General features: G+C 35.1%; 1 protein-coding gene across 2 annotated transcripts in view; it reads right to left on the bottom strand.

Moving 5' to 3' along the window:
• Positions 1–26567, bottom strand: part of LOC150107400 (kelch-like protein 5) — a 270095-nt gene that overhangs the window by 115336 nt on the left and 128192 nt on the right. For both annotated transcript variants that reach the window (XM_090391266.1, XM_090391267.1), the window contains 2 exons: positions 12724–12936; positions 7099–7288 (listed from right to left, as the gene is read on the bottom strand). In XM_090391266.1, coding sequence (XP_090247392.1) covers positions 7099–7288; positions 12724–12936 — 403 coding nt within the window. The remainder of the gene's footprint in view (positions 1–7098; positions 7289–12723; positions 12937–26567) is intronic.

The following is a 26567-nucleotide window of genomic DNA, read 5'->3' as shown; positions in this document are numbered from 1 at the left end:
CTTTTAAGATCTCGTAGAGCAGTGCTTCCAAAACTTCTGGATGTCAGGAACCCCTTTGGAAAAATTAAAATATTTCATGGCCCCATTGAAAAAAAATCGTAATATAGACATATATTATTATAATATTTATTGTATTTATATTCAATACAAAACATACACAGCGAATATTGCAAAAATCAAATGCAAATGTTACATTTTTAGCATCTTACATACACATTTGGCATGGCACTTTATCTCATATTTTTATTGTACATATGCAGTACAAGCACATGAAACGTAAAACGATTAGTAATAAAGAAAGAATTAAAAACATAAAAGAAGTTTAATAACAATTTAATGTGATGGATGTGTTTCAATACTGCTACACAAAAAGTCAATATCAGGTGAAATATTTGAAACTGCAATTCTTAGATTTCTGCTTTGAAATGAAACTTATATGAATAAGCATATATTTACTAATATTCATTAAGTGCCGAAATACGAAGGAAGCAAAATTTGGGAACGCACACCAATGTGTGATATTTTCCCATTAAAATATAAAAAAATAACAAATAATAAAAATTAAATACGTTTCTTTTAAGATAAAAAAAATCTACTTAGTCTTAAAACATTTTAAATTTGTTTTCATTATTTCATGGCCCCCTCACCAAAACCTACTGTCCCCAAGGGGGCCCGCGGCCCACAGTTTGGGAAGCGCTGTCGTAGAGAGATTGCCAAGTACTACTCTTAGAAATGTGGGAACTTGCCACACTACCCGTGCACCTATATGCCGAACTATCATAGGCAATTTAGCTATCTAGCAACCATTGTTAAATTTTTGAGGAGGTGGTGTACTCGATTCAACTCTAACACCCTGTACCAGCACAGCAACTGTTGGGAACCTTCTTGTCTGACTCTCTTGCAATGGTGATCTCACTGGATTGATTTGATGGATTCAATAATATGAGCCCACCACAAATGAATTACTCTGAAATCTATATATATAGATGAAAAAATAAGATCCTTCCTTAAAGTAGGTGGGGTCATAGCTATTAAAATTAAGATAGCTATAAGTTAGTTTGTAACTAGCTTAGGCAAGGATCATGATCAGGTGTTTGGCAAACAATAAACAGAAACAGGAAGGTGAAAGTTTGACTGGCCAAACTTGCACCAAACTTTCCATGGCTGGTCCTGACTAAGATGTTGCATGGTGGGAAAATCTGGCAAGAATCTTAATAATACAGGTCTGTAGCTTTAATAATACATAATAGAAAGTATGGCTAATAGTCATCCTGTAGTAAATGCATGAACTGAACACCTTTAGGTTGGTGTGACTTTTGATTCATGAATGGAGGACTTTCAGATAGACTCCGAGAGCATCAGTAACCAAATAATAAGAGACAAATAAGAAAGAAAATAAAGGATTGGTTCTCAATATTTCACATAAGACTTCATAAATGGAATACATTACAAGGTGTCTCTGAAAACAAATTGTTAAGCAATGAATCCTATGGCTGAAGGATTAATTGTCTAATTAAATGCACAGTACTAGAAAGAAGTGAATGTATAAGGAGGAAGAGGATACTCAAGTATGATAACCATAAGTGATATAAAATAGTTATTATTATTCAGGAAGTGAAAGAGTTAATCAAACTGAATGGTACAAGTACGGTAAATGAGGAAGAGCCAATTTTTTCTGATAGGTTCAACTTGTATGGAGTTGTTATATGCATTAGTTGTTTCTGAGTTTTGGTAGCCTCATGAACATAAGCTCTCCATCTCACTTGGTCCATTGTCTCTTCTTTCAGCAGCTATAATTTCATACTAGCAAGTTCCTTTATGTTATTTATCCAACTTTTTGCTACCTCCCTCTCTTTTCTCGTGCCCTCAACTTTCCCCTACCAGCTTTTCCAAAGATTCAGCTGTTCACATATATTCAAAGTACATTAACTTCCATTTAGCAATCAATGCCTCCAAGGAGAATTCTGTTTATATTCACTAAAACCTTGTTTAGCAGTTAAAAAAATTACATATATATATTTATTATATATTTTGTTTCCTTGTGCCTGTTTTTTCGGACCTAAAAAAGGTTTTTATCATAAGTAATTTTTTACCAGTATCTAAATTTTATTTAATTTAAAAGAATATTAATTTTCCCACAAAATACACTCCATTTATTATATTTACATATCTTAGACTCATAAATAAGACTAGAGAATTGTAACATAATTTTAATTAATATAAAAAAATATACAAATATAATTATTTACATAAAATTTATTGACAAAAAAGATAGTTTCTCTTACACACTTGCTTGAGTTTAATTTTAGAAATAATACCAAAAAAAAAAAAAACTGTCAAGATCTAACAATACAAAGAAACAAAATCTTGTGCTAATCCTTTTTTAGAAATAACAAATTTGGCTTTCCATTATATATATATATATATACACAATCAGTCTAAAAATGAGCAATTTCAGAAAATATTAATTTTGAATCTCACAGATTAAACTCAAGTATGATAACCATAAGTAATATAAAATAGTTATAAAAAATTATCTTTCCTTAAACTGAAAGAAACTCTCCTTGTCATATCTGAATAAACTTCAGTGTAAACATCTAATCAGAAAAATTACCCTGCTTTATTCTAATTCCAATCTCCAAAAACACCAAAAAGCCCACAACTGTTACTACCTGAATGCTGTGCATGCACACACGATTCAAACTGCTGGTTAAATTTAATTGCAGTCTCCTTGTAAGGGTAGACAAAACAAGGAGTAAAATAAATTTTCAGGTTGGAAAAAAAAAAAGTTCATAAACTTGCAAGGAAATTATGTTCTTGCTTAATCCTTTATCCAAGTGTAAGCAAACAAAGTTTGTGCAGGAATTATCTTCATGACTAGGCTACTTTTATACAAAAGCTGATGGCTTCTGTATAAAATATACAAATAATGCAAAACACATATTCTTTTGGACCTGCATAATGCTACGCATTATGGCTACCAATGATGAGATTCAATAAAGGTCAAAACCAGTCTGGGTAGTGACCCTTCCTATAATGTTTAGCATTATACACATCTTAAAGCACATTGCAGAATACTAAGGCAAATGATGTCAATTCATCAACCTTTATATATAAGTAGCTTAGTCATGAAGATAATTCATGTGCAAACTTTGTTTGCTTACACTTGGATAAAGGATTAAACAAGAATATAATTTCTTGGAAAGTTTAACTTGATTTGTAACCAAGTGAAAAAACTTTCTACATCTATATTCAGCAGCCTATTCAAGTAAAACAAGACAATTTTCTGATATAAGCTGGCTGAAATTAAGTGCAGTTCTTGACTTGAAAAGTGTCTACTTTGTGCCTTTTCTCTATTACAAAACGTTGCCAAAGTCTAGCAATACTTGATGATATAAAGTTACAAAACTGTTTTAATAACTTCAAAATTTTATAAAATGATTTATTAACATAATTTCATTCTCTTTGTGGAGATGAATACAAGTGAATTTAATTAGGATAAATTTCAGGACAGGGTATTAAAATAAAGCTGCATTTCACTAATGTACAGACGGGATAGGGAAGCAATTAATACATTTAATATCAATATTTTTCCAATTTTTTTTTTAAATTATAAGATTTCTTATAATAAGTAAGTCAACTAATTCATTAATGCATAACATGTGATGTGTCTGAACGAAATTGAAATACTCCGCGTTAGTCATTCTTGATGTCCATGAAATTCTTAATTTGCTTTCTATCTTTCTCCTAAAAGAGATGTAGCTTTCATATCCACAAATCAGCATTGGTAAGACCATTACTTGAAAACAATTCTAACTTTTGGCCTTACTAGCAACTCTATTTTTGATAATTTTTGTAATGTTTAAAAGAACTTTACTGTATAGCAATCCTTCTATTTTTATTTTATCATCACAATGACCATCTTTTTTATTCGGGATCCCAATAAATCATAATTTTTAATCACTTGTAATTTATCTCCCTCATTCATAAATTCATTCAAAATGCCAGAGGCCATCAATTTAATTAGCTGATATTTAAATTAAGCCTAAATTTTTGTTATACATAAATAAATAAACAACAAAGTACATAAACAAAAAAGATTTCAAGAATGCTATTGCCATACCTTATGTTAGAGACATTTCCGAAAAAATGGACAGAACACTACACAAATGCAACATCAAAACTACCTTTAAACCCCGACAAAATTAAGACACCTACTCAGTTCTTCCAAAGATCCTCTTCCACACCTAGCCCACCCAGGGTTTACAAAATAGAATGCACATGTAATCTACCATACATAGGGGAAACAGGGCGAACCATCCCAATTAGGAAGGACGAACACAAACGACACATTAAATACTTCCATTTTGGAAAAACCGCCCTTTCTGACCATGCACTCCAAACATACCACAGAATTGACTGGAAAGGTACCAAGTCCCTACACTGCACCAAAACCTGGTGCTTGAGATGAAATTTAAAGAAGCATGTGAAATGCTCAAACATAATCCAAATCAGGACAAAAATGATGGCCTAACCATTCCAAGAAAGTGGAGGACCCATTTCAACCTTTAGAAGACTTGAAGTGTTTTTTTTTTTTTTTACCCCATTAACATTCAATAGCAACTTGAACTGTACAAGGCCAGAAGAAAATCATAGTATAACAATCTGAACTGTACAAATCCAGAAGAATCTTAGTACAGGAGGACTTTGGCAGAGTTTATTGTAGTTTTTTTATTTATTTTATTTATTAATTATTTATTTATTTTTATTTTTTATTATTTTTTTTTATCACTAGAGGTCAGGCTAAGAAAAAGATTAATTAACAGTGTAGATTTAATTTACCTTTATAGAGTTCAAGAGCATGTAGCTTGGTTTCCTATACACATGTATCTTTCTGATGATGACCTCAATAAAGGAGTCGAAACATCAAGTGTTATTTTATTAATAATAAGTAAAATAATCATTTCAACACGTGTGTTTTGTCTCTAAATTCGTAAATATGAATGCTGATCACCGTGTAACCTTAAAAAAAAGAATAAATTTTTGTTGTTGTTGCTCACCCTCTTAACTAATAAAATTAACTACCCTACATCTTTCTGAGTTTCTGCATGAAGGTTGCATTATTCATCTGCTTTTCAAATTATTTATTTTTCTACCTCCTGCTGGATCTAAAGCACCAGTTTCATAAATATATTCACTACAAATATTAAAAAGATAGGACAACAATATACCCTCTCCTGTCTCATCCCTTTCTGTACTCAAACACAATCCATTTATCCAAACATTGTTTTTACTGAACTTATTATCATACAGTTTACTGATTAACAGAATTAGATGTGCAGGTATTCTCATTCCTCTCATCACATTCCACAGTCTCTATCAATAAAACAGATGTATACTTACTTTTAAAATTTTCTGGATCCTTTGATAATCCATTTAATGTTTATTATTTGGTCTCTAGTTCTCTAACTCTCCTAAAAACCTGTCTTTTTTTCCGGCATTTCTCTATTCACATATGGATTTAGGATTTTATTATTTTTATTATTATTTTCAATGACGACTTGAATGTCAAGGGCATGGCAAACCCGAGGTACCTGATGCTGGACCATGCCTTACTTCATGTAATATACATCGGTTATATTATCTGTAGACTGGCCACTTCCCTTCTTTCTTTGCTTCTTGCTCCTTCCTCCCAATGCTATTAAAGTATTCGAGGGCTATGGGTGAATCTTTCCTATCTTGATAAGTCATTTCATCTTATGCAGCCACTGAAGGAGGCAAGCGAACCTCAATAGGTGCCAGTCCCAAGCCCAGATAAATGGTGGGGGTTGACGTCAGGAAGGGCATCCAGTCGTAAAACTTCACTGCCAGCTCTAGCTATGATCTAATGAGTCAAAGAGAAAGTGATATAAGGGCTAGGGCATACCCCTCAAGCGATATGCAGCCACATCGCCCTACAGCTGCGAGAAGTGGACGAGGGCTACCGCATCAAGGGCAGGTGCAGTTAAAGATGCGAGCCCAGCAGGTGGAGAGGATGTTGCGAGTGGGAACACTGAATGTTGGAAGCATGATTGGAAGGGGAAGAGAGGGTACAGACATGATGAGGAAGAGAAAGTTGGACATTTTATGTGTGCAGGAGACAAGGTGGAACGGGGAAAAAGCAAAGGAACTGGGATATGGATATAAATTGTTCTACTCTGGAGCAAATAAAGAGGGAAGAAATGGTGTCGGAATTGTGGTGTGTGGCAGAATGAAGGGCAAAGTACTGGAAGTGGGTAGAAGGAATGACAGGATCATGCGAATGAAATTGGGTCTTGGAGAAGAGCAAGTGGTCGCCTTATGTGTATACGCCCTGCAAGTTGGCTGTGCAGCAGAGGATGAGTTCTGGAATGTGTCAGATAAAGAAATGAGGGAACCGGAAGAAAACGAGATGGTGATTGTCGGAGGAGACTTGAACGGACACATAGGGAGACAGAATAGAGACTGTGAAAGGGTGCATGGTGGCCATGGAGTGGGAATGATGAACCAGGAAGGAGAGAGGATTGTGGACTTTGCAGTAGCGTTTGACCTGGCAATTGTGAACTCGTTTTTCTACAAGAGGGAAGAACATTTGATAACATTTAGAAGTGGCAACAACAGTTCACAAATTGACTACATTTTGACTAGAAGAAAACATCTTAAGGTTGTGACAAATTGTAAGGTAATTCCAACAGATCAAGTGGCACAGCAACACCAACTGCTGTGTGCAGACTTTAAAATAAGATTGAAGATAAGAACCTCTGGAAGCCATGGGATAAAGACAATCAAAAACGAATCCTTGTGATTTCTTCTTACCACTCAGTATATAAGCTATATAAAAATTATATGTAAACACAAATGTTAACACCTATTCCATTCAAACTCATAATTCTAATTAGCATTGTTCAATATGCCATCATACGTGCTTTCATTGTATTCCAGTTAAATTAATACTGAGGATAACCTTCACATATTGGTGAAAATTTTATATTTCTTTTATGTAAGTTATGATTTTCATTTATTATTTTTTTTTATTCTAAGTATTAATTATAAATTGGAAAGCATTTCAGTTAACAATACCTTTAAAACCATCCATTCCACCAATCATATATATTGATCCCACAGTAGATTTTCGCGGTCTAGTTCGTGGGGACTGAAGCATTGAACGTCTTTCAGGAAGTAAATGATATTTCATAGCCTCCATTATTAAATCTTGGCACATTCTATCTTCTCGAAATAAAGGGTTAGTCTCAATGTGATCAGTGATAAACTGGAAAGATTAATTACAAAAATAGCTCCTTCTGAAAAAATATACTCTTTTAATAAAATACAAATCTACTTGTTTTTATATTGTATGACAAGAATCATAATTAAAGAATATATCAAATGAAAACTAAATCTGGATAAGATTTAGATAAAACTAAATTTTTAAATGACAAGCATGTGTTCAAAACAGTTGAATTCTTTATAAATATTAACATTAATAACAAAATGTAATAGAATCAACAAAGTCATCAGAAGTTTTTAATCAATCAGCAATGAATCTATATACCAAAACTTTAAGACCATTCACAATGAACATCAGCAACACTGATCAGCAATCACTCTCTGTGTAAAAAAAATTACTACTCCCATTTTTTTCACCACATATGAATGATGTTTTTCAGAATTTGTCACACATTATGGAGAAACCCAAAATTTCTTTTTTTAGAAAATACAGTTTTTAAATAGTTATTCTGCAGACTGGCCACTAGAGTATACAATGATTCAGGAAGTTTCCAGGTCAGCCACCTAATAATGTTGCTGCCAGTTTATTCCAAGTGTACCTCGAAGGAGTCTAGTTAGAAGTATTTATCAAGCTCTGACAAGGATACAATTTGCATAGAAAATAAAATTCTCCATAGAAATGGTATAGTGAATAAAATATTACTCACATCCCTCCTAATTTCAACCCACCTTATACAACAATCATTAAATGTCAAGCAAAATGAAATGGGATTACACTTAGAAAAGACAAACCACCACCACCATCTTCTGGTGCTGGTGGCTTGTCTTTTCCAAGTATAATCACTTCACAAATATACCTGGACTCAAATCTCAATGATTTTCATTCACATTTTCAACTCCACCAGAAAAGGACTGGGCATTCTGCAATTGGCTTTCAGCAAAATCTTCATTTTCCTCTTTTGGTTATAGCAAAACCTAAAATATGAAAGCCTACAAGCAAACACATGCATAACTGATTTTGAAAGAGTCAAAAACCATGAAACCTGTAACTTGTCCAAATGGCAACCAGCTTATTTACTCACTTGACAAAGGTACTGGATGTGACTTTTGTTCAACCTTTCTTTCGCCTCTTTTGTACATGACTGGTTCTATTACATCATTACCCACAGAAAAAACTAGTCTCATAGGGAAACTAATGGGCAGGTGACATAAAATATACAGCCTTTTCCTCTGAAGTTAATCCCACCATTGGTATGGTCTGTTTCCAAATGGGGGGGGATATGCCTAGCAAGCATCCTTGCTGTAAAAGGACACTATCTAATTGGAGAAAAATGCCAATTAGACCCACTAGGTGGTATATGATCTTTGTCACCCAGTGACAAACCACCACCATGCTTGGAGGACTGAAGTGACAAATGCCATGTTTGACCTCAAGAGCAGATGGGAGAGTGTGATTTGTCATTTCCTCTCTTCTCCATGCAGTGTGAGTAATATCCTTCAAGGACATGCCAAAACCTCCTCCTATTTCAAGCGTACATCAGTAAAAATGGTGTTACTACAGGCTGACCCAAACTTTGTTAGTAATGAGTAAGGATGCTTCCCGGTCCACTGGCATATAATCCTGCTTCCACACTCTGCCAGGTGACATCTGAAGAAGAGGGTCCAAATAGTGGAATGTGGGAGATACTGTTGAGGCCATATTATGGCAAAAAGACTGGTTGCTCTCTGTCAGGCGACATGTCCAAGAGTCTGTCTTTTCTCAATATATGTCTCTACTTTATGTTTTGGTCTAACCCAGAATCAAAAATGAAACATAAAATAACAACAGTGGAACTACAATTGAAGAAAAAAAAAAAAAAAAGGCAACCCAAGCACAATATACAAAACAGACAAAATCCTTACAAAACTCACTTTCACATTCACTTTAACCACATGTGTAAAAACAATATAAATAACACATCAGACTAGACTTCCTTGATAGAAACCCAAATTGCAGCTACATCAACAATTAGAGCCTCCGTAGTTCAGTCAGTATAGATGAAGCGTTTTGGTCAGCAAGACCTGGTTCAATTCCTGTCAGTGACGTGAGGAACTTTTATCTGGTCACTTTCGATGAAAGTGAGTTAGCCAGTCTCATACAGAGGTAGAGGGTTTTTTCAACCAGAAACGCTCAGGTTTTTCATCCCCCAGAACAAGCAAACCGGCCCTGTGAACACATATCTACAGACATAAGACATGCTGGGAGGCAGAGAATAAGAAAACCTCAACACCGTAAAAGATAGAAGAGGAGGATTAAGAAAGAATATATAACCAAGCCATAGGCCTGATTCATCAGCTATATACTGCAATGGTGAACTACCCTGTAAAAATCTCATCACAAACGCTTTGTGGCAAGAACGCTTGCCTACAAAGTTACCAAGAGTCAGACACGACTGAAGAGTTAAATCACAATCAATTGCAGTTATGATTCCTTTCACCACCACAACAACAATGGCACCTGTACTTTTGGAAGATTTGATATCACTTGCCAGAGCAAAATTAGATCTCATTTATGTATTTTGTGTCACTACTTTGTTTTTTTACAGCTGCACAGACCTGCTACTGCTTAGAGGAGAAAATTTTTACGTGACCTGACGACTGTGTGGCACTTTAAAAGTTTTTTTAAAAAAATTATTTTTCAAATAATCACTCCAGATATCTGTAATATCTTTTATCTTCTTAAAATAGCTTTATTTTAGTTTTGATGTGATTTTTATTATCTCCAATTCCTTTTACAGTATTCTTTCCTTCATTTCTAAGTTTTTTCAATAACCTCGAATATTTTGCCAACTTGCTTATATTTATCTTCTATCTTCCTACCAGTCTTTCCATTGCTTTTGTTTAGCTACTTTTACATACTACCTTGCTTTCTCACATGTTTCTCAGAGTATATGCTGCCCCACTTGTTAGGAACTTTCAATATGCTTTCTTTTCCAGAACGGCTTTTTTAACTTCCTGTACTCATCATGGAATTCTGATTTTTTTTTTTTTTTTATCGTTGCAAACAATTCCATCACATTCCTCACTGGCTGAGTTATGAATATTTTAAATTCAAAGATGTAAAATGTCATCCATTTCACATCTCCCTTATTTCACTATATGACCTTTTAAAATATATTTAGAAATTCTGTTGTTAAACAGTTACTAATCATTTTTTTAAATAACGAAACCTGTGGTGCGATCATAATTAAAAGAAACACACATATTAACCACAGTGAAAATTATTTAATTGTAAATATTTCATCCTAAGTATCTTAGGACATCATCAGTACAGTAGTTTAAAACAATAATAGGAATAACATACAGTTAGGGAGCATGATTACAATAGAATCTCATTAAATGTGCGTAACGTGTTACAGGAAAAAAAAAAAATTAATTATTTAACACAATTTTGTATGACCATTTCCTATACTTTAGGAATAGTAAGAACGTTGTTGCGGTTTAAGTATGGTCTGTGTAGTAGGGCTTCAGAACTTTCTTTGTATAAGCGTTCATGTTTATATAAAGATCTATGTAAAACTTTAGACTTTTCCCAATGGATCCTATGGTTTGGATTTTCAATTCCGTGTTGAGAGAGGCCAGATTTCTGCGATTTAAAAAGATCGATGTGGTCTTGAATGTTCCGAGATGTGTTTCTGAACAGACCTACCTGTCTGTCCAAAGTAAGACAATTTGCATGAACATGGAATTTCATAAATGCCAGGCAACATCAAAGGTGAGAGTTTGTCCTTAGGAGAAGGTAACAAGTTGTAAATTTGGTTGATAGGTTTGTAAGTAGTGGCAAAATTGTATTTCTTCATAATTTTAGAAAGATGTTCAGAGATGCCTTTGACGTAAGGTATGGGAATCCTATGGACTTCTTCCTGTCTGGTTTGATGTGTGGAGAAGTGACTGATGATTTTTTGAGTTGTTTTCGAATTATATCCATTTAAGATATAATCCTGGTTTAAAGATTCTTCAGAGGAGCAGAATTTGTGTGCTCTGGAAACTAGTGATTTAATGATGCCAGATTTCTGAGATGGATGATGAGTGGAAGAATTGTGAATGTAGCGACCTGAGAATGTAGGCTTGCGAAAGACAGACGTGGCAATGGGACCATCTTCTTTTCTTTGGATGTGTAAATCCAAAAAGGAGATACCCTGTGGAGATTCTTTTTCTAATGTAAAGTTGATGCGATGATGAAGAAGGTTAATTTTATCTAGAAAAGTTGTAATTCATGTTCGGGATGATCCCAGACTGCAAATATGTCATCGACATATCTTAGCCAAATTTTTGGTTTGGGTTCAAAAGTGAATATTTTTTCCTCAAGGTGTTCTAAAAACAAATTTGCTAGGTTTGGTGATAAAGGAGATCCCATTGCTGTTCCTTCCTCTTGCTTGTAAATTTGACCTTTCCAGGTGAAGTAACCTGATGCAATAACAAACTTGAACAATTCAACTATATCAGACGGAAATTTTTGAGTTAGTAATTCTATTGTTTCTTTATGGGGAATGTTTGTGAATAAGTTTGTGAATAGTGATGCCCTAACTGAATGTTATTCCTATTATTGTTTTCAACTACTGTACTGATGATGTCCTAAGATACTTAGGATGAAATACTTACAATTAAATAATTTTCACTGTGGTTAATACATGTGTTTCTTTTAATTAGTTACTAATCACTATTCAAGTAACACTGTTCTCCATTCTATTTCACTCATTCCTTGATATGCTCCTAGCTTGTTTCCTGAGCTTTTCATAATCACTTGTTTTTCAGATTTACTCATATCCTTTCATTCAAAGTCTTTATATTGCTGGCCAGCACCAAAATGATCATCTCGTGGTTACTCTTGATAACTGGAGGAAGATTTAATTTATTTAAGGGATTAATAGAATTAACAATGAAAATGTTTCAGCACTTGCTAGAGGAGCATAATAAAAGGTCATTCTGGGAATTTGAGTAAGAGTGTGGTGGATACCAAATGTTAGCAAGAATGTGAGGACTAGATTTTTTGTTTGGAGAGTGGTGAATGAATGGAAAGAGTTGCCTGAATCAGTTGTGAGCGTTTTGTCTGTTAATGGTTTCAAGGAGAGGTATGACAGATACTGTGTTGATAGTTAAGTCAGTTAGGAGTAAAAGAAATGTTAATTTTATTAACTTATTTAAGAAAAATTTCTGTCTTGGCATACTTTCATGAAATTACTGTTAGGTACTGTCCTAAAGAGAAATAGCATTTAAAATATTTGAAAATTACAAATCTTTTTCCTCTTTGTGATACACAAAAATATATATATATATCGGTAATTTAATAGCATAATCTTAGTAAAAATATCTTTATGGTTACAGGTGTTCTTTCACTTAAATATAAAAATTTGTAGAAAATTCAGAAAGACTGCATAAAATGCATATACACTATTTCAATTTTGATACATATACTCAGGTGAAACAAAGTTAGTGTACCTGAGGTGACAGCAGGGGTAGTTTAACAACAGCTAGCAAATGTGGAAGATCACGTTTCCTGTTGGGTAAATCATACCTCAACCATAACATCAAAGAATGAAATATTACTTCTTCATTTGGCACATTTAAATCATCGCTAGCAAGTAACTTCTCAATCTCTTCTGCAGGCAACAAAAGAAATTCTTGATTTTGGGTCACATCCATGAAATGCTCCTTTAAGAAAATGTTTGTAAGATACTTTAAATAAAAAAATACTACATACATAAATATAAACATTAAAACAATATTTTTGAATTAATGCTAACTGCCCAAGAAATAACAGATAAAAATCTCAAAATATTGAAATTATTAAGAATCAAAAATCAAGCTATTATTATTTACTATATCTAATGCCATTTCATATAATTTTATTTTCATTTTTTTCAATAATCAAGGCTTTCAAATCTCAATCACATTAAATTTTCTTATTATCTGCAGTGCTGACAGATTTAGAGATTTATTATTGCTCCAAACCTTAATGGAGTCATGAGCCCCGAAGGAGGTCCCAAAAGTTTTGCTTTAGTCAAAGTGGAGAAATTTTAATTATGCTTCCTGATCAGAATACTTACTTCAAGAACACATAATTATATGTGATTTAATACAGGCATGTTCCAGTTAATGATGGTTTGTTTGCTTAACAAAATTATAGCTATATGAAATGCTAAAAAGAATGAAAGAGGCATGAACTATGATGTGACACAGACATTTTAAACAAGTCAGTCAAATCCCTTGTTCTTCAGCACAAAAGGAATTAGTCGATCTCTCTCTCTCTCTTAACATGCCTCCCACAAAAAGATTGTTAAATCTATAGTACATTAAACAGTACATAGTACCAATATGCTGAAACATTAACATCACAAGTTGTGTTCAGGATTTTTTTTTTTTCTATTTTTATTAATTTCATGCAATGTTTTTTGATATTTTTTATTTATTTGGCACTTTTCTGCAGAAAGGGGAAGAAAGAACCTATTTTATCTGTTACTGCTTAAAGATGTAGGATTTTCCAGATTATAAAAAAAATTTTATAATCTGGAAAACTTGCTCTATAGATCAAATGTGGACCTTTTAAAAAATTCCAGGCATCCAATAAGCAGGACAGTAATCTCATATTGGGCAATTAAATTCATCACCCACCTAAAGACAATCCCAAACATCTATGCCCATGGTTGAATGTGAATCTATAGCCTGTCAGTGGGAGAGCAAATGAAAACTTGGATTTTCATTTCTACAAAATGGATAAATTAGCCAGAATCCAACCATCTGGACACAATGCAAAGATGTAATATTCAAGTCTCTGTGTCAAAATAACGAAAAAATTTATAGTTAGTCTTTATTTATTTCATTATGACTCAAGTTCCTATTCGTCATATTATTTCAGCCATAATTCAAACAGTTCAAAATCACAGAACGTGGTATACCACATTTGTTCAAAATTGTCAATATTCCATTATTATGACAATGTATTTATTCATCCAGATCTGAGTACAATAGCCACTTATTTAAAATCCTACATCTTTAAGCAGTAACAGATAAAATAGGTTCTTTCTTCCCCTTGCTGCAGAAAAGTGCCAATCATCAATAAAATAATGAATCCATTAAAAAAAGAAAACTCCTAATTTTGAAGAATAACCATCATCATCATCATCATCAAATTCCTGCAATGTACCCTCAAGGGGTGTACAGGATATGATAGTACTACATGAAAAAATTACATCATTACTAACTTCCTATCTACAATTTTCCACCAAATCAGTCTGTTACTTGTCAAGACTCCAACATTACCAGATCTTATATTTCTATCGTATAATGCACTTTGTACCGTATCAATCCACCTATATCTTGGTCTTTCTCTGGGTTGTTTTCCTGCCAACCTGGCAGAGAACACTTGTTTTGCTAACCTTTCCTCTCCCATTCTATTTAAGTGACCATACCACCTGAGATTAGCTCTGCTAATGCATTCCTGGATGCTGACAATGTCAAGTTCTTTCCTAATATCCTCTTTTTGAATATGATATTGCCATTGATGCCATCTGTTCACGTCTCTAATCTTTCTCAGGACTCTCATATCTGCGGTCTCTAGTCTTTGGTCAAGTGTTTTACTTCTGACCCAGCTCTCAGATCCATAAGTTAAAACTGGTTTCAACACTGTCTTGTATACAGCTAATTTAGTGTTCCGACTAATTTCTCTCTTATTCCATATGAATTTATTCAATTGACTTCTCACCATACCAGCTTTGCTGATTCTGTTGTCTATTTCTACATTTAATTTACCATCTTCAGTAAAAATTGTGCCTAAGTAGCTGAAATGTTTTACTTGTTCCACATGTTCTCCATTCACAACACAGTTGGCATTTTCAATGATTCTGCCTATTTTCATTGTCTTTGTTTTTGTATTGCTGACCTTCATACCATATCTATTACAACAGCTATTCAATTTAGTCAGAGAATCTTGCAGACCTGTAGCAGATTTATTTAGAAGTATAACATCATCCGCATAAAGCAAAGAGCTGACATTAACATCTCCAATTTTGATATCAGGTTTAATACCACTTTCCTTCACAATGTGATCCATATAGATAATGAATAACAGAGGGGATAACGTACATCCTTGTCTCACACCAGATTTAACATTAAACCATCTTCCTGTACTTCCTTCAATTCTAACTGTTGATTTACAACTCAAATAAAGACTAAGTATTGATTGATATAATGCCCCATTGACACCATATAACTGCAGCGTATTGAATAGCTTCTCTCTTGGCACCTTGTCATATGCCTTTTCCAAACCGACAAAACTTAAATACAGATCTTTGTTATATTCCCATGCTTTCTCGACTATTTGTCATAAAGTGAAGATCTGATCCTGACAGCCTCTATTTGGCTTGAATACTGCTTGTTCTTCACCAAGCTTTTCTTCCACAATTCTTCTCAACCGTTTCTCAAGTACACTTGCATAGATCTTGCCAGGAACACTCAGTAGGGAAATACCTCTGTAATTCGCACATTTAGTTTTATTTCCCTTTTTATATATGGGTACTATGAGAGCCCTACTCCAATCATCGGGAATTTGTCCCTCTGTCCAGGCTTTCTGAACTATGCAGTGCAGCCACTGTAAGACTTTTATACCACCATACTTCAGCATTTCTGGTCGAATATCATCTACTCCTGCTGCCTTTCCACATTTCAAGCCTTTGATGGCTTTTTCTACTTCAAGTATGGATATGTATTCCTGACTGCATGCCTGGTCAGTGTTTTTTCACTATGCTGTCATCACTGCTTGTTTCATTTAGCAGTTTTTCAAAGTAATTACTCCATACTTCAAGGATATCTTTTTCTCCTGTTTTCATGTCACCTTTATCATCTCTAACTCCTTTTACAGCACTCTTTCCTCCATTCCTAAGCTTTTTCAACAACCTCCAGAATATTTTGCCACCATCTTGATATTTATTTTCTATATTCTTGCCAAAGTCCTCCCATGCCTTTTGTTTAGCTAGTTTTACACACTGTTTAGCTTTCTTACATTTGTCTCTGTATTCTGTAAGAATAAAAGCTGACTTATTTGCCAGGAACTTTTGATATGCTTTCTTCTTTTCCTTCACTGCCTCTTTAACTTCCTGTGTCCACCAGGAAGTTCTGGATTTTTTTATCCTTGCACACAACCTCACCACATGCCTCTTTGGCAGAATCAATCAATGTTTTCTTCAGAGTTTGCCACTGAATCTCCAAGGTTTGATTCCTGTTCTCAAACTCTTTCATTTTCTTTTCAATAATCTTTCTGTATTTTAGTCTACAGTTAACATCTGAGAGCTGCTCAAGACTAAATAGTGATCACTTCCAATTTCATATCCTCTGTACACTCTGGTGTCCTGCACCAGGAAGAAAACATCACTATCAACAATAACATAGTCAATGAGACTTTTCTTATTCCTAGCCTCTTCTCTCCATGTGAATTTGTGCACATTTTTATGTTGGAACATGGTGTTAGTAATAACCAGTCCATGTCCTGAGCAGAAATCTAACAGATATTTGCCATTATTATTAGCTTTGCTCTTTTCTCCAAATTTTCCCAAAACATTTTTGTATGTCTCACAATCACTTCCTACTATTTCTGCTATTTAGATCCCCAACAACAACCAACTTTTCTTTTTTCATTGTGTCAGTAGCTTTCTCTAGAGTCTCAAAAAATTCCTCCACTTCTACCTTAGTAGAATCTTCTGTGTGACCATAGGCATAAATAAGTCTCATTGTCCAGTTCCCCATTCTCATATATGCCCAGATTACTCTACTTGAGACTGCCTGCCATTCAAGAAGATTAGCCTCGTATTTTGTGTTGAATACTATGGCTACTCCTTCTTTTCCTTGATTGTCATTGCCTGAATATAACATTTTGTATTTATTGCTCAGAAAGATCTCACCAGTTTTGGTCTTTTTTGTTTCAGTCACCCCTATTATGTCGATCTGGTACTTATCTAATTCCTCAGTTAGCTCCATTTCTTTGCCATTCAGGCTTCTTACGTTGATAGTACCGATCTTTAACTCTGGTGATGTTGAGCTGGGGTTTGTTTTCAGATTTGTTCCAGTAGCTGACTTTTCGCTGTTCGCCCTGGTTCCCTGGCGAAAACAACGGGGGCCTTGTTTAACCGGGCGACACCCCAGCCAGCATGAAATTTTGTCATGTTGTACCATCATTTTTAATTTTGGTTTAACCAATAAGAATACAATTTGGTCGGCTAAATTCCAAATTGCCATGAATAAACATTCTTTCTTATAGATTTTTTTTTTTTAAATGTCATGTCCCATTTTTCAGTATTAAAGCGGCTATCCTAGACCCAGGATACTGAACTCTTCACAGCTCCGCCTATAGTTGTTCCCAGAGAGGAAGGACCCGTGCAACGAATATATGCCCTCCATATGTATGGGATCCCCAGACCATCACTACCGTTTAGACCGGGGCAGTGGATAATGATCCCACAATCCTCCCCAAAATTTACGTTCACACAACGTTCTGGTGTGATGTAGATAACTAATGATAATGTAGATAAATATTTCATGTGTCGTTCATGTTCCCCCTGTCTGATCGGAACCCAGTCACTCCAATTCAGATTGCTACTTGCTGTGAGATGAATCACAATCAAGACCACAAAAGCCACAAGACTAGTATGTTTATGGGAGTAAACAAACTCAAATTTGCAGGAAAAATTCTCTCGCTTCTAAATGAAACCAGTTAACTTCAAATGAAAAGCGTTCATAAAAAAGTTTCTTGGATTTGAATTGTGATGAACTCGAAATTTTGAATTATATTTTTGGGGACTGCATTTCTCTTAACCCACATGCACAAATCATTACTGTCATGTTCTTTCTTTTAAGATTACACGCTGGTCAGATTCATAGTGAAGAATTTTATGGGGAGACTTTTATGTTAGAATAATTACTTTACTTAACATTAAGCAAGTAACAATTGATGTTTCAGCCTCTGTATTGAGGTCATTATTAGGAACAATAATGACCTCAATACAGAATCTGAAAAAATTGTACAATAATTTGTACAATATACATGCTACTGCACTATACAAAAATAAAATGAATCTAAATGTTTGCTAATCATTTATCCTAGCCTGACCTCTGGTGAGAAAAAAAAAGAAAAAAAAAACAAATTGCATTAAACAATTTCTACAGTCCTTTTGTATTGAGATTTTCTTTTGTGGTTGCTGTATGGGTTGAAGATTGGTTCTCTGCATTCTTGGAATAATTAATCCATCATTTTTGTTCATATTTGGATGATGTTTTAGCATTTCACAATCTTCTTTGAATTTTCTGTCAAATCAGGTTTTGGTGCAGTGTAGGGACTTAGTGCCTTTCCAGTCAATTCTGTGGCATGTTTGGGGTGCCACAATTTTATCCTGTTTCCCTTATGTAAGGTAGGTTACAGGTATATTAAATTTTGTAAACACCTGGATGGGCAAGGTATGGAAGAGGATTTTTGGAGGAGCTAAGTAAATATCTCAATTTTGTTAGTCATAGGGGTTTCGAATGCTGTCGATGTTGTATTTAAGTAATGTTCTATCTATTTTTTTATGAAATGCTCCGAATGTAGGGTATTCTATGGCATTCTTGTAATCTTTTTTTTTGCTTTTAGTGGCTTTATGGAGAATCTCGTGAACTGTTTATTTCTTATTATAGCCATTTTTGACAAATGTTTGGTTAATGATTTCAAATTCTTGGTTCAGCACTTGTTCATTGGAGCAAATTGTTAGGGGCTCTGTGTTTGAGTGTGCTGATGACTCCTAGTTTTTGTGCAAGATTATAAAATTTTAAACTAAAGACAAAGCAGATATTGTTTGTATTCGCTGCTTATATTAATCCTTAGTTTAAATTAGTTCTGGGTTAATTATTGATCACATAAACTTCTACTTTAAGCAGGTTTGAAATTTTCAAGATAGTGCATTGACACAGAATCAGTACAATGTGTTGTTCACAAACCATTTAATTAAGTCAGGAAGAAATGTTTACAGTATGATTCACATTAACATATATATACAATTTCATTACAATTCTTTTGTTATTCTCAATTCATTCTAATTCAAACTTAGTTCTAATTTCCTTCCCTGAAAGATAACACACAATCTAAAATATCCTACCGATCATACAAGGATGGTCTGAAAAGTTCTGCCTAACAATGAAAAAACGAATTTATAATTTCAAAATAATTTTTTAGAAATATTGGGGTGCTTAAGGGTCAAAACTATATAACTGAGAGAAGACCTCCACATAGCCTTTAAAGGAATGCAGAGAACCGACCAGGGCTTCTGACCTAATGTCCAATCCTCACCTTCTCGTGGTGCACCCTGTTGGGTATCTCCCTAGATGCTGAAGGAACGAGGATGGGCTGGCAATTTGGGATTTAGCTGACCAAATTGTATTCTTACTGGTTAAACCAAAATAAAAAATGATGATACAACATGACAAAATTTCATGCTGGCTGGGGCATCGCCCGGTTAAACAAGGCCCCCGTTGTTTTCGCCAGGGAACCAGGACGAACAACAAAAAGTCAGCTACTGGAACAAATCTGAAAGCACGCCCCAACTCAACATCACCAGAGTTAGTGATCGGTACTATCAACATAAGCCTGAATGGCAAAGAAATAGAGCTAGCAGAAGAATTAGATAAGTACCAGATCGACATAATAGGGGCGACTGAAACAAAAAAAAAGACAAAAACTGGTCAGATCTTCCTGAGCAATAAATGCAAAATGCTATATTCAGGAAATGACAATCAAGAAAAAGAAGGCATAGCCATAGTATTCAACACAAAATACGAGGCTAATCTTCTTGAATGGCAGGCAGTCTCAAGTAGTGATGTGGGCAAATATGAGAATGGTGAATTGGACAATGAAACTTATTTGTTCCTATGGTCCCACAGAAGGTTCTACTAAGGTAGGAATGTAGGAATTTTTTGATGCTTTAGAAAAAGCAACTGACACAATGAAAAAGGAAAAGTTGGTCCTTGTTAGGGATCTAAATACCAGAGTAGGAAATGACTGTGAGACATACAATAATATTTTGGAAAAATTTGGAGAAAAGAGCAAAGCTAATAATAATGGCAAATACTTGTTGGATTTCTGTTCAGGCCATGGACTGGTTATCACTAACACCATGCTCCAACATAAAAATGTGCACAAATTCACATGGAGAGAAGAGGCAAGGAATAAGAAAAGTCTCATTGACTATGTTATTGTTGATAGTGATGTTTTCTCCATGGTGCAGGACACCAGAGTGTACAAAGGGATTGAAATTGGAAGTGATCACTATTTAGTCTTGAACAGGTAAAACTGAATTTCATATTGAAAAGAATAACATGTAAGAAAGTTTCAAAGCGAATAAAAGTTGAGCAGCTCTCAGATGTGAACTGTAGACTAAAATACACAAAGATTATTGAAGACAAAATGAAAGAGTTTGAGAACAGGAACCAAACCTCGGAGATTCAGTGGCAACCCTTGAAGAAAACTCTCATTGATTCAGTTAGAGAGGCATGTGGTGAGGTTGTCTGCAAGCATAGAAAAATCAGAACTCCATGGTGGACACAGAAAGTTAAAGAGGCAGTGAAGGAAAAGAAGACAGCATATCAAAAGTTCCTAGCAAATAAGTCAGCTTTTGCTCTTAGAGAATAGAATACAGAGACAAATGTAAGAAAGCGAAACACTGTGTACAACTATCTAAACAAAAGTCATAGGAGGACTTTGGCAAGAACATAGAAAATAAATATCAAGAAGGTGGTAAGATATTCTGGAGATTGTTGAAGAAGCTTAGAAATGGAGGAAAGAGTGCTGTAAAAGGAGTTAGATGATAAAGGTAACATGAAACCAGGAGAAAAAGATATATCTGAAGTATGGAGTAATTACTTTGAAAAACTGCTAAATGAAATAAGCAGTGATGACAGCACAGTGCTAAAAAACACTGACCAGGCATGCAGTCAGGAATACATATCCATACTTGAAGTAGAAAAAGCCATCAAAGGCTTGAAATGTGGAAAGGTAGCAGGAGTAGATGATATTCGACCAGAAATGCTGAAGTATGGTGGTATAAAAGTCTTACAGTGGCTGCATTGCATAGTTCGGAAAGCCTGGACAGAGGGACGAATTCCCAATGATTGCAGTAGAGCTCTCATAGTACCCATATATAAAAAGCGAAATAAAACTGAATGTGAGAATTACAGAGGTGGTAAGATATTCTGGAGGATGAGGTATTTTCATACTGAGTGTTCCTGGCAAAATCTATACAAGTATACTTGACAAATGGTTGAGAAGAATTGTGGAAGAAAAGCTTGGTGAAGAACAAGCTGATTCAGGCCAAATAGAGGCTGTCAGGATCAGATCTTCAATTTACGACAAATAGTCGAGAAAGCATGGGAATATAACAAAGATCTGTATTTAAGTTTTGTCTTTTTGGAAAAGGCATATGATAAGGTGCTAAGAGAGAAGCTATTCAATAAGCTACAGTTATATGGTGTCAATGAGGCATTATATCAACCAATACTTAGTCTTTATTTGGGTTGTAAGTCAGCAGTCAGAATTGAGGGAAGCATAGGAAGATGGTTTAATGTTAAATCTGGTGTGAGACAAGGATGTACATTATCCCCTCTGTTATTCATTATCTATATGGATCACATTATGAAGGAAAGTGGTATTAAACATGATATCAGAATTGGAGATGTTAATGTCAGCTCTTTGCTTTATGCGGATGATGTTATACTTCTAAATAAATCCACTACAAGTTTGCAAGATTCGCTGACTAAACTGAATAACTGTTGTAATAGATATGGTATGAAGGTCAGCATTAAAAAGACAAAGACAATGAAAATGGGTAGAATTGTTGAAAATGTCAACTTTCTTGTGAATAGGGAACCTGTGGAACAAGTAAAACATTTCAGCTACTTAGACACGATTTTTACTAAAGATGGTAAATTAAATATGGAAGTAGACAGCAGAATCAACATAGCTGGTATGGTAAGAAGTCAATTGAATAAATTCATATAGAATAAAAGAGAAATTAGTCAGAACACTAAATTAGCTGTATACAAGACAGTGTTCAAACTAGTTTTAACTTATTGATCGGAGAGCTGGGTCAGAAGTAAAACACTTGACCAAAGACTAGAAACCGCAGATATAAGAGTCCTGAGAGAGATTAGAGGCATGAACAGATGACATCAATGGGAATATCATATTAAAAACGAGGATATTAGGAAAGAACTTGACATTGTCAGCATCCAGGAATGCATTAGCAGAGCTAATCTCAGGTGGTATGGTCACTTAAACAGAATGGGCGAGGAAAGATTAGCAAAACAAGCGTTCTCTACCAGGTTAGCAGGAAAACAACCCAGAGGAAGACCAAGATATAGGCGGTTTGATACGGTACAAAGTGCCTTAGACGATAGAAATATAATATCTGATAATGTTGGAGTCTTGACAAGTAACAGATTGATTTGGAGGAAAATTGTAGATAGGAAGTTAGTAATGATGCAATTTTTTTCATGTAGTACTATCATAGCCTGTATACCCCATTGAGGGTACATGTCAGGAATTTGATGATGATGATGAAAATTATTTTTATTTTTCAACATAATCTCCCTTAAGCCTAATACATTTACTCCAGCGATGCTCCTGCACCATTATCCCGTTCCTGTAGTGGTTCTCAGTAAGATCTGTAAAATACCTCTATAATAAATTTAGTTTATTACTTTATCCAAGTGTAAGCAAACAAAGTTTACACCTGAAAATATCTTCAGGACTGAGGTAAGGTAGAGTAACACCAGGCAACTCAGAGCAAAGGTGGACCAAGCTCTCATCACTCCTTGTCTCAGTATCTCTCATAATGCAAAGCATATCTCCTTGCGGACATGTATATACTGCTATGCATTAAGGGAAGGGCCACTACCCAGACCGGTTTCAACCTTTATTGAGGTCTCGTCAGTGGGAGGCAGACCTAAACGTGGAGATACTAAGGCAGAAGCAATAGGTGTGGTCATATTTACCTATAGGAGTTGCCAACAGGTGTACCACCTTATTATTGAATTACTCTGGATTTAGAGAAAGATGTTGGTTCACCTTTGCTCAGAGTTGCCTGGTGTTGCACTACCTTACCTCAGCCCTAAAGATATTTTCAGGTGCAAACTTTGTTTGCTTACACTTGGATAAAGGATTAAACTAAATTTATTATATTTTAAACAAGTGAAAAATAAACTTGCAACATCTTTCTCTAAATCCAGAGTAATTCAATAATAAGGTGGTACACCTGTTGGCAACTCGTATAGGTAAATATGACCTCACCTATTGCTTCTGCCTTAGTATCTCCACGTTTAGGTCTGCCTCCCACTGACGAGACCTCAATAAAGGTTGAAACCGGTCTGGGTAGTGGCCCTTCCCTTAATGCATAGCAGTATATACATGTCTGCAAGGAGATATGCTTTGCATTATTGGAGATACTAAGACAAGGAGTGATGAAAGGTTGTTCCACCTTTGCTCGGAGTTGCCTGGTGTTGCACTATTGAAAGTTTATTTTTCACTTGGTTAGAGTATAATAAGATTAGTTTAATCCTTTATCCAAGTGTGAGCAAACAAAGTTTGCACCTGAAAGCATCTTCAGGACTGGGTTAAGGTGGTACAACACCAGGGCAACTCGTTGCAAAGGTGGAGCAAGCTACCAACACTCCTATCTCAGTATCTCCTATAATGCAAAACACATCTCCTTGCGGATATGTCTAATGTTATGCATTAAGGGAAGGGCCACTACCCAGACTAGTTTCGACCTTTATTGAGGTCTCTTAGGGTGGCACACCATTTGGCAACTCCTATAGGTAGAGATGACATGCTAATGCTTCTGCCTGGTATCTCTACTTGGGCCTGGCTCCCACTGAAGAGACCTCAATAAAGGTCGAAACTAGTCTGGGTAGTGGCCCTTGCCTTAATGCATAACATTAGACATATCCGCAAGGAGATGTGTTTTGCATTATAGGAGATACTGAAATAGGCGTGTTGGTAGCTTGCTCCACCTTTGCAACGAGTTGCCCTGGTGTTGTACCACCTTAACCCAGTCCTGAAGATACTTTCAGGTGCAAACTTTGTTTGCTCACACTTGGATAAAGGATTAAACTAATCTTATTATGGTGTTGCACTACTTTACCTCAGTCCTGAAGATATTTTCAGGCGCAAACTTTGTTTGCTTACACTTGGATAAAGGATTAAACTAAATTTATTATAGTCTAACCAAGTGAAAAATAAACTTCCAAAAAAGTAAAATACCCCTCTAGAGCTGCAATCACCTCTTGATTTGAAGAAACACGCTGATCAGCGAGAAAGAGTTCTAGTTTTGGGAAGAGATAGAAGTCAGAGGGAGCCAAATCTGGGGAATAGGGAGGATGTTCCAACAATTCATCATGCAGATCCCTTAACATGTTCATTGCCAATCAAGCGATATCGTGTGATGCGAGTTCTCACCAAACGGCCGATCACACGTTATCGCGTGGACGTCGCTAACTAAATAAAAAAATAAAAAAAATTTGGCCACCACACGAAATTCCAATTTTCAGCTTGGCAATGAAAGTGTTAATTCTCCCTTTGTCAAAACACCTTTGTGGGCAGGTGCATTGTCCTGATGAAAGATGATATTTTTTTTTCTTCTGCAAACTGGGGCTTTTTTCATGAATTTTTCCAACTAGTCAGGTTAAAAGATCGGAATAACATTTCCCGGTTATTGTTCTACCCTTTTCAAGATAATTAATAAACAAAGTGCCTTTAGCATCTCAAAACAGCGATGGCATGACCTTTTCTGCTGATGGAACCGACTTTGTCTTCTTTGGCACCGAACAACTGGCTTCTGTCCACTGTTTTGATTGCTGTTTGGATTCTAGTGTGTAATGGTGAATCCAAGTCTAATCCATAGTAACAAATCAATGCACAAAATCCGTTTTTTCTTGTTAAAACAATCCAAGCACTGTTCAGAGATTTTCATGCAAGTGCGTTTTTGATCTGCTGTGAGCAAGCGTGGCACCCATTTTGCGCAAAGCTTTTTCATTTGCAATTCTTCATGCAAAATATATCCTACACGTTATTTTGAAATGCCTATAGTCTCAGCAATTTCACGCATTTTGACTCGCCAGTCATCCAATACCATATCGTGCACTTGATCAATGATTTCTGGTGTTGTTACACTTTTTGGACATCCTTCACGTGGATCATCTTCAAGGCTGGCACGGCTGCGTTTAAACTCGGCAGCCCATTTCTTAATTGTCGGAAACGAAGGAGTAGTGCCCATAAACTTTTATGAACTATGAATGAATGTCTTTTGGCATTAAACCAACCACACGATACTCAATTTTATCCATTTCAAGGGATACAGACAACAATTTTGCTTCAGACAGCGGTATAAAACAAACTAATTGATAGAATAACTTACAATTTCACATGGATGCTTATGACAGATGTACCAACTTAGAAAAAAAAAATCTTGCTGATAGTGTTGCCATCTATGGTCGAGGCCGAGAACTTTTCGTGCCACCATCATATATACATTAACGCACAATAAAGCATACCTTCAGTAAGCCTAATTCAATATCAATATATGTTATCTCATTAACTGACACACCTGATGTACGTTCTTGTTCAAAATTATCACATATATAACTACTTACAATTCTCATTCAGCACTACCTCCTTTTTGATGAATCTTTTGTTCACCTGTAAGTGCTCCTTCTTGTCTTTCTTTCTATCTGCTGGCTCATTCTTGATTTCCCACCAAATTTCTTCTTTGTCTGTGTCATCGATTATTCCATGCCCTATAGCAGGGGTGTTCAACCCCCCGTCAATCACAGAGCGATTTTTGGTCAATCTCTTGTGTATTCTTCCTTAATTACAAATTTAATTAAAACTGAAAACATAATATTTTATTTACCATTATTTTGTATTATTTTTAATTTGCTTTAAGTGTATTGCTATTGTTTATTTATTTTTCGTTAACATTGTCAAATCAGTAATTTCTGATAAGTCTGGGTAAATGAATTAATTTGGATCAGTGGAAGTCAAACAGCGAGCCGAGTGAATACCATTATAAGCAAAGTGTAAAAACTCGATGGTAGCTTAAATATTAAATATTCCAAAGCACATTAAATCGACTTTTTACTTAGGTTAAGTCCCATGTGAATATTGTAAAAAAATAAACTTTGTTTGTCTCGGTATAGTTTGTATTAGATGTTTTTGTAAATAACTCTTTTGAAGCTAACTGTATATACTGCTTTAATAAGAATATGTTACAGTG

Source organism: Typopeltis vanoorti, chromosome 4 (genome assembly GCF_054136105.1).
Source record: "Typopeltis vanoorti isolate ZY-2024b chromosome 4, IOZ_Tvanoo_1.0, whole genome shotgun sequence".
Classification (NCBI taxonomy): Eukaryota; Metazoa; Arthropoda; class Arachnida; order Uropygi; family Thelyphonidae; genus Typopeltis; species Typopeltis vanoorti.
The sequence above is the reverse complement of the archived record's forward strand: the minus strand, read 5'-3'. Positions and strand labels throughout refer to the sequence as shown.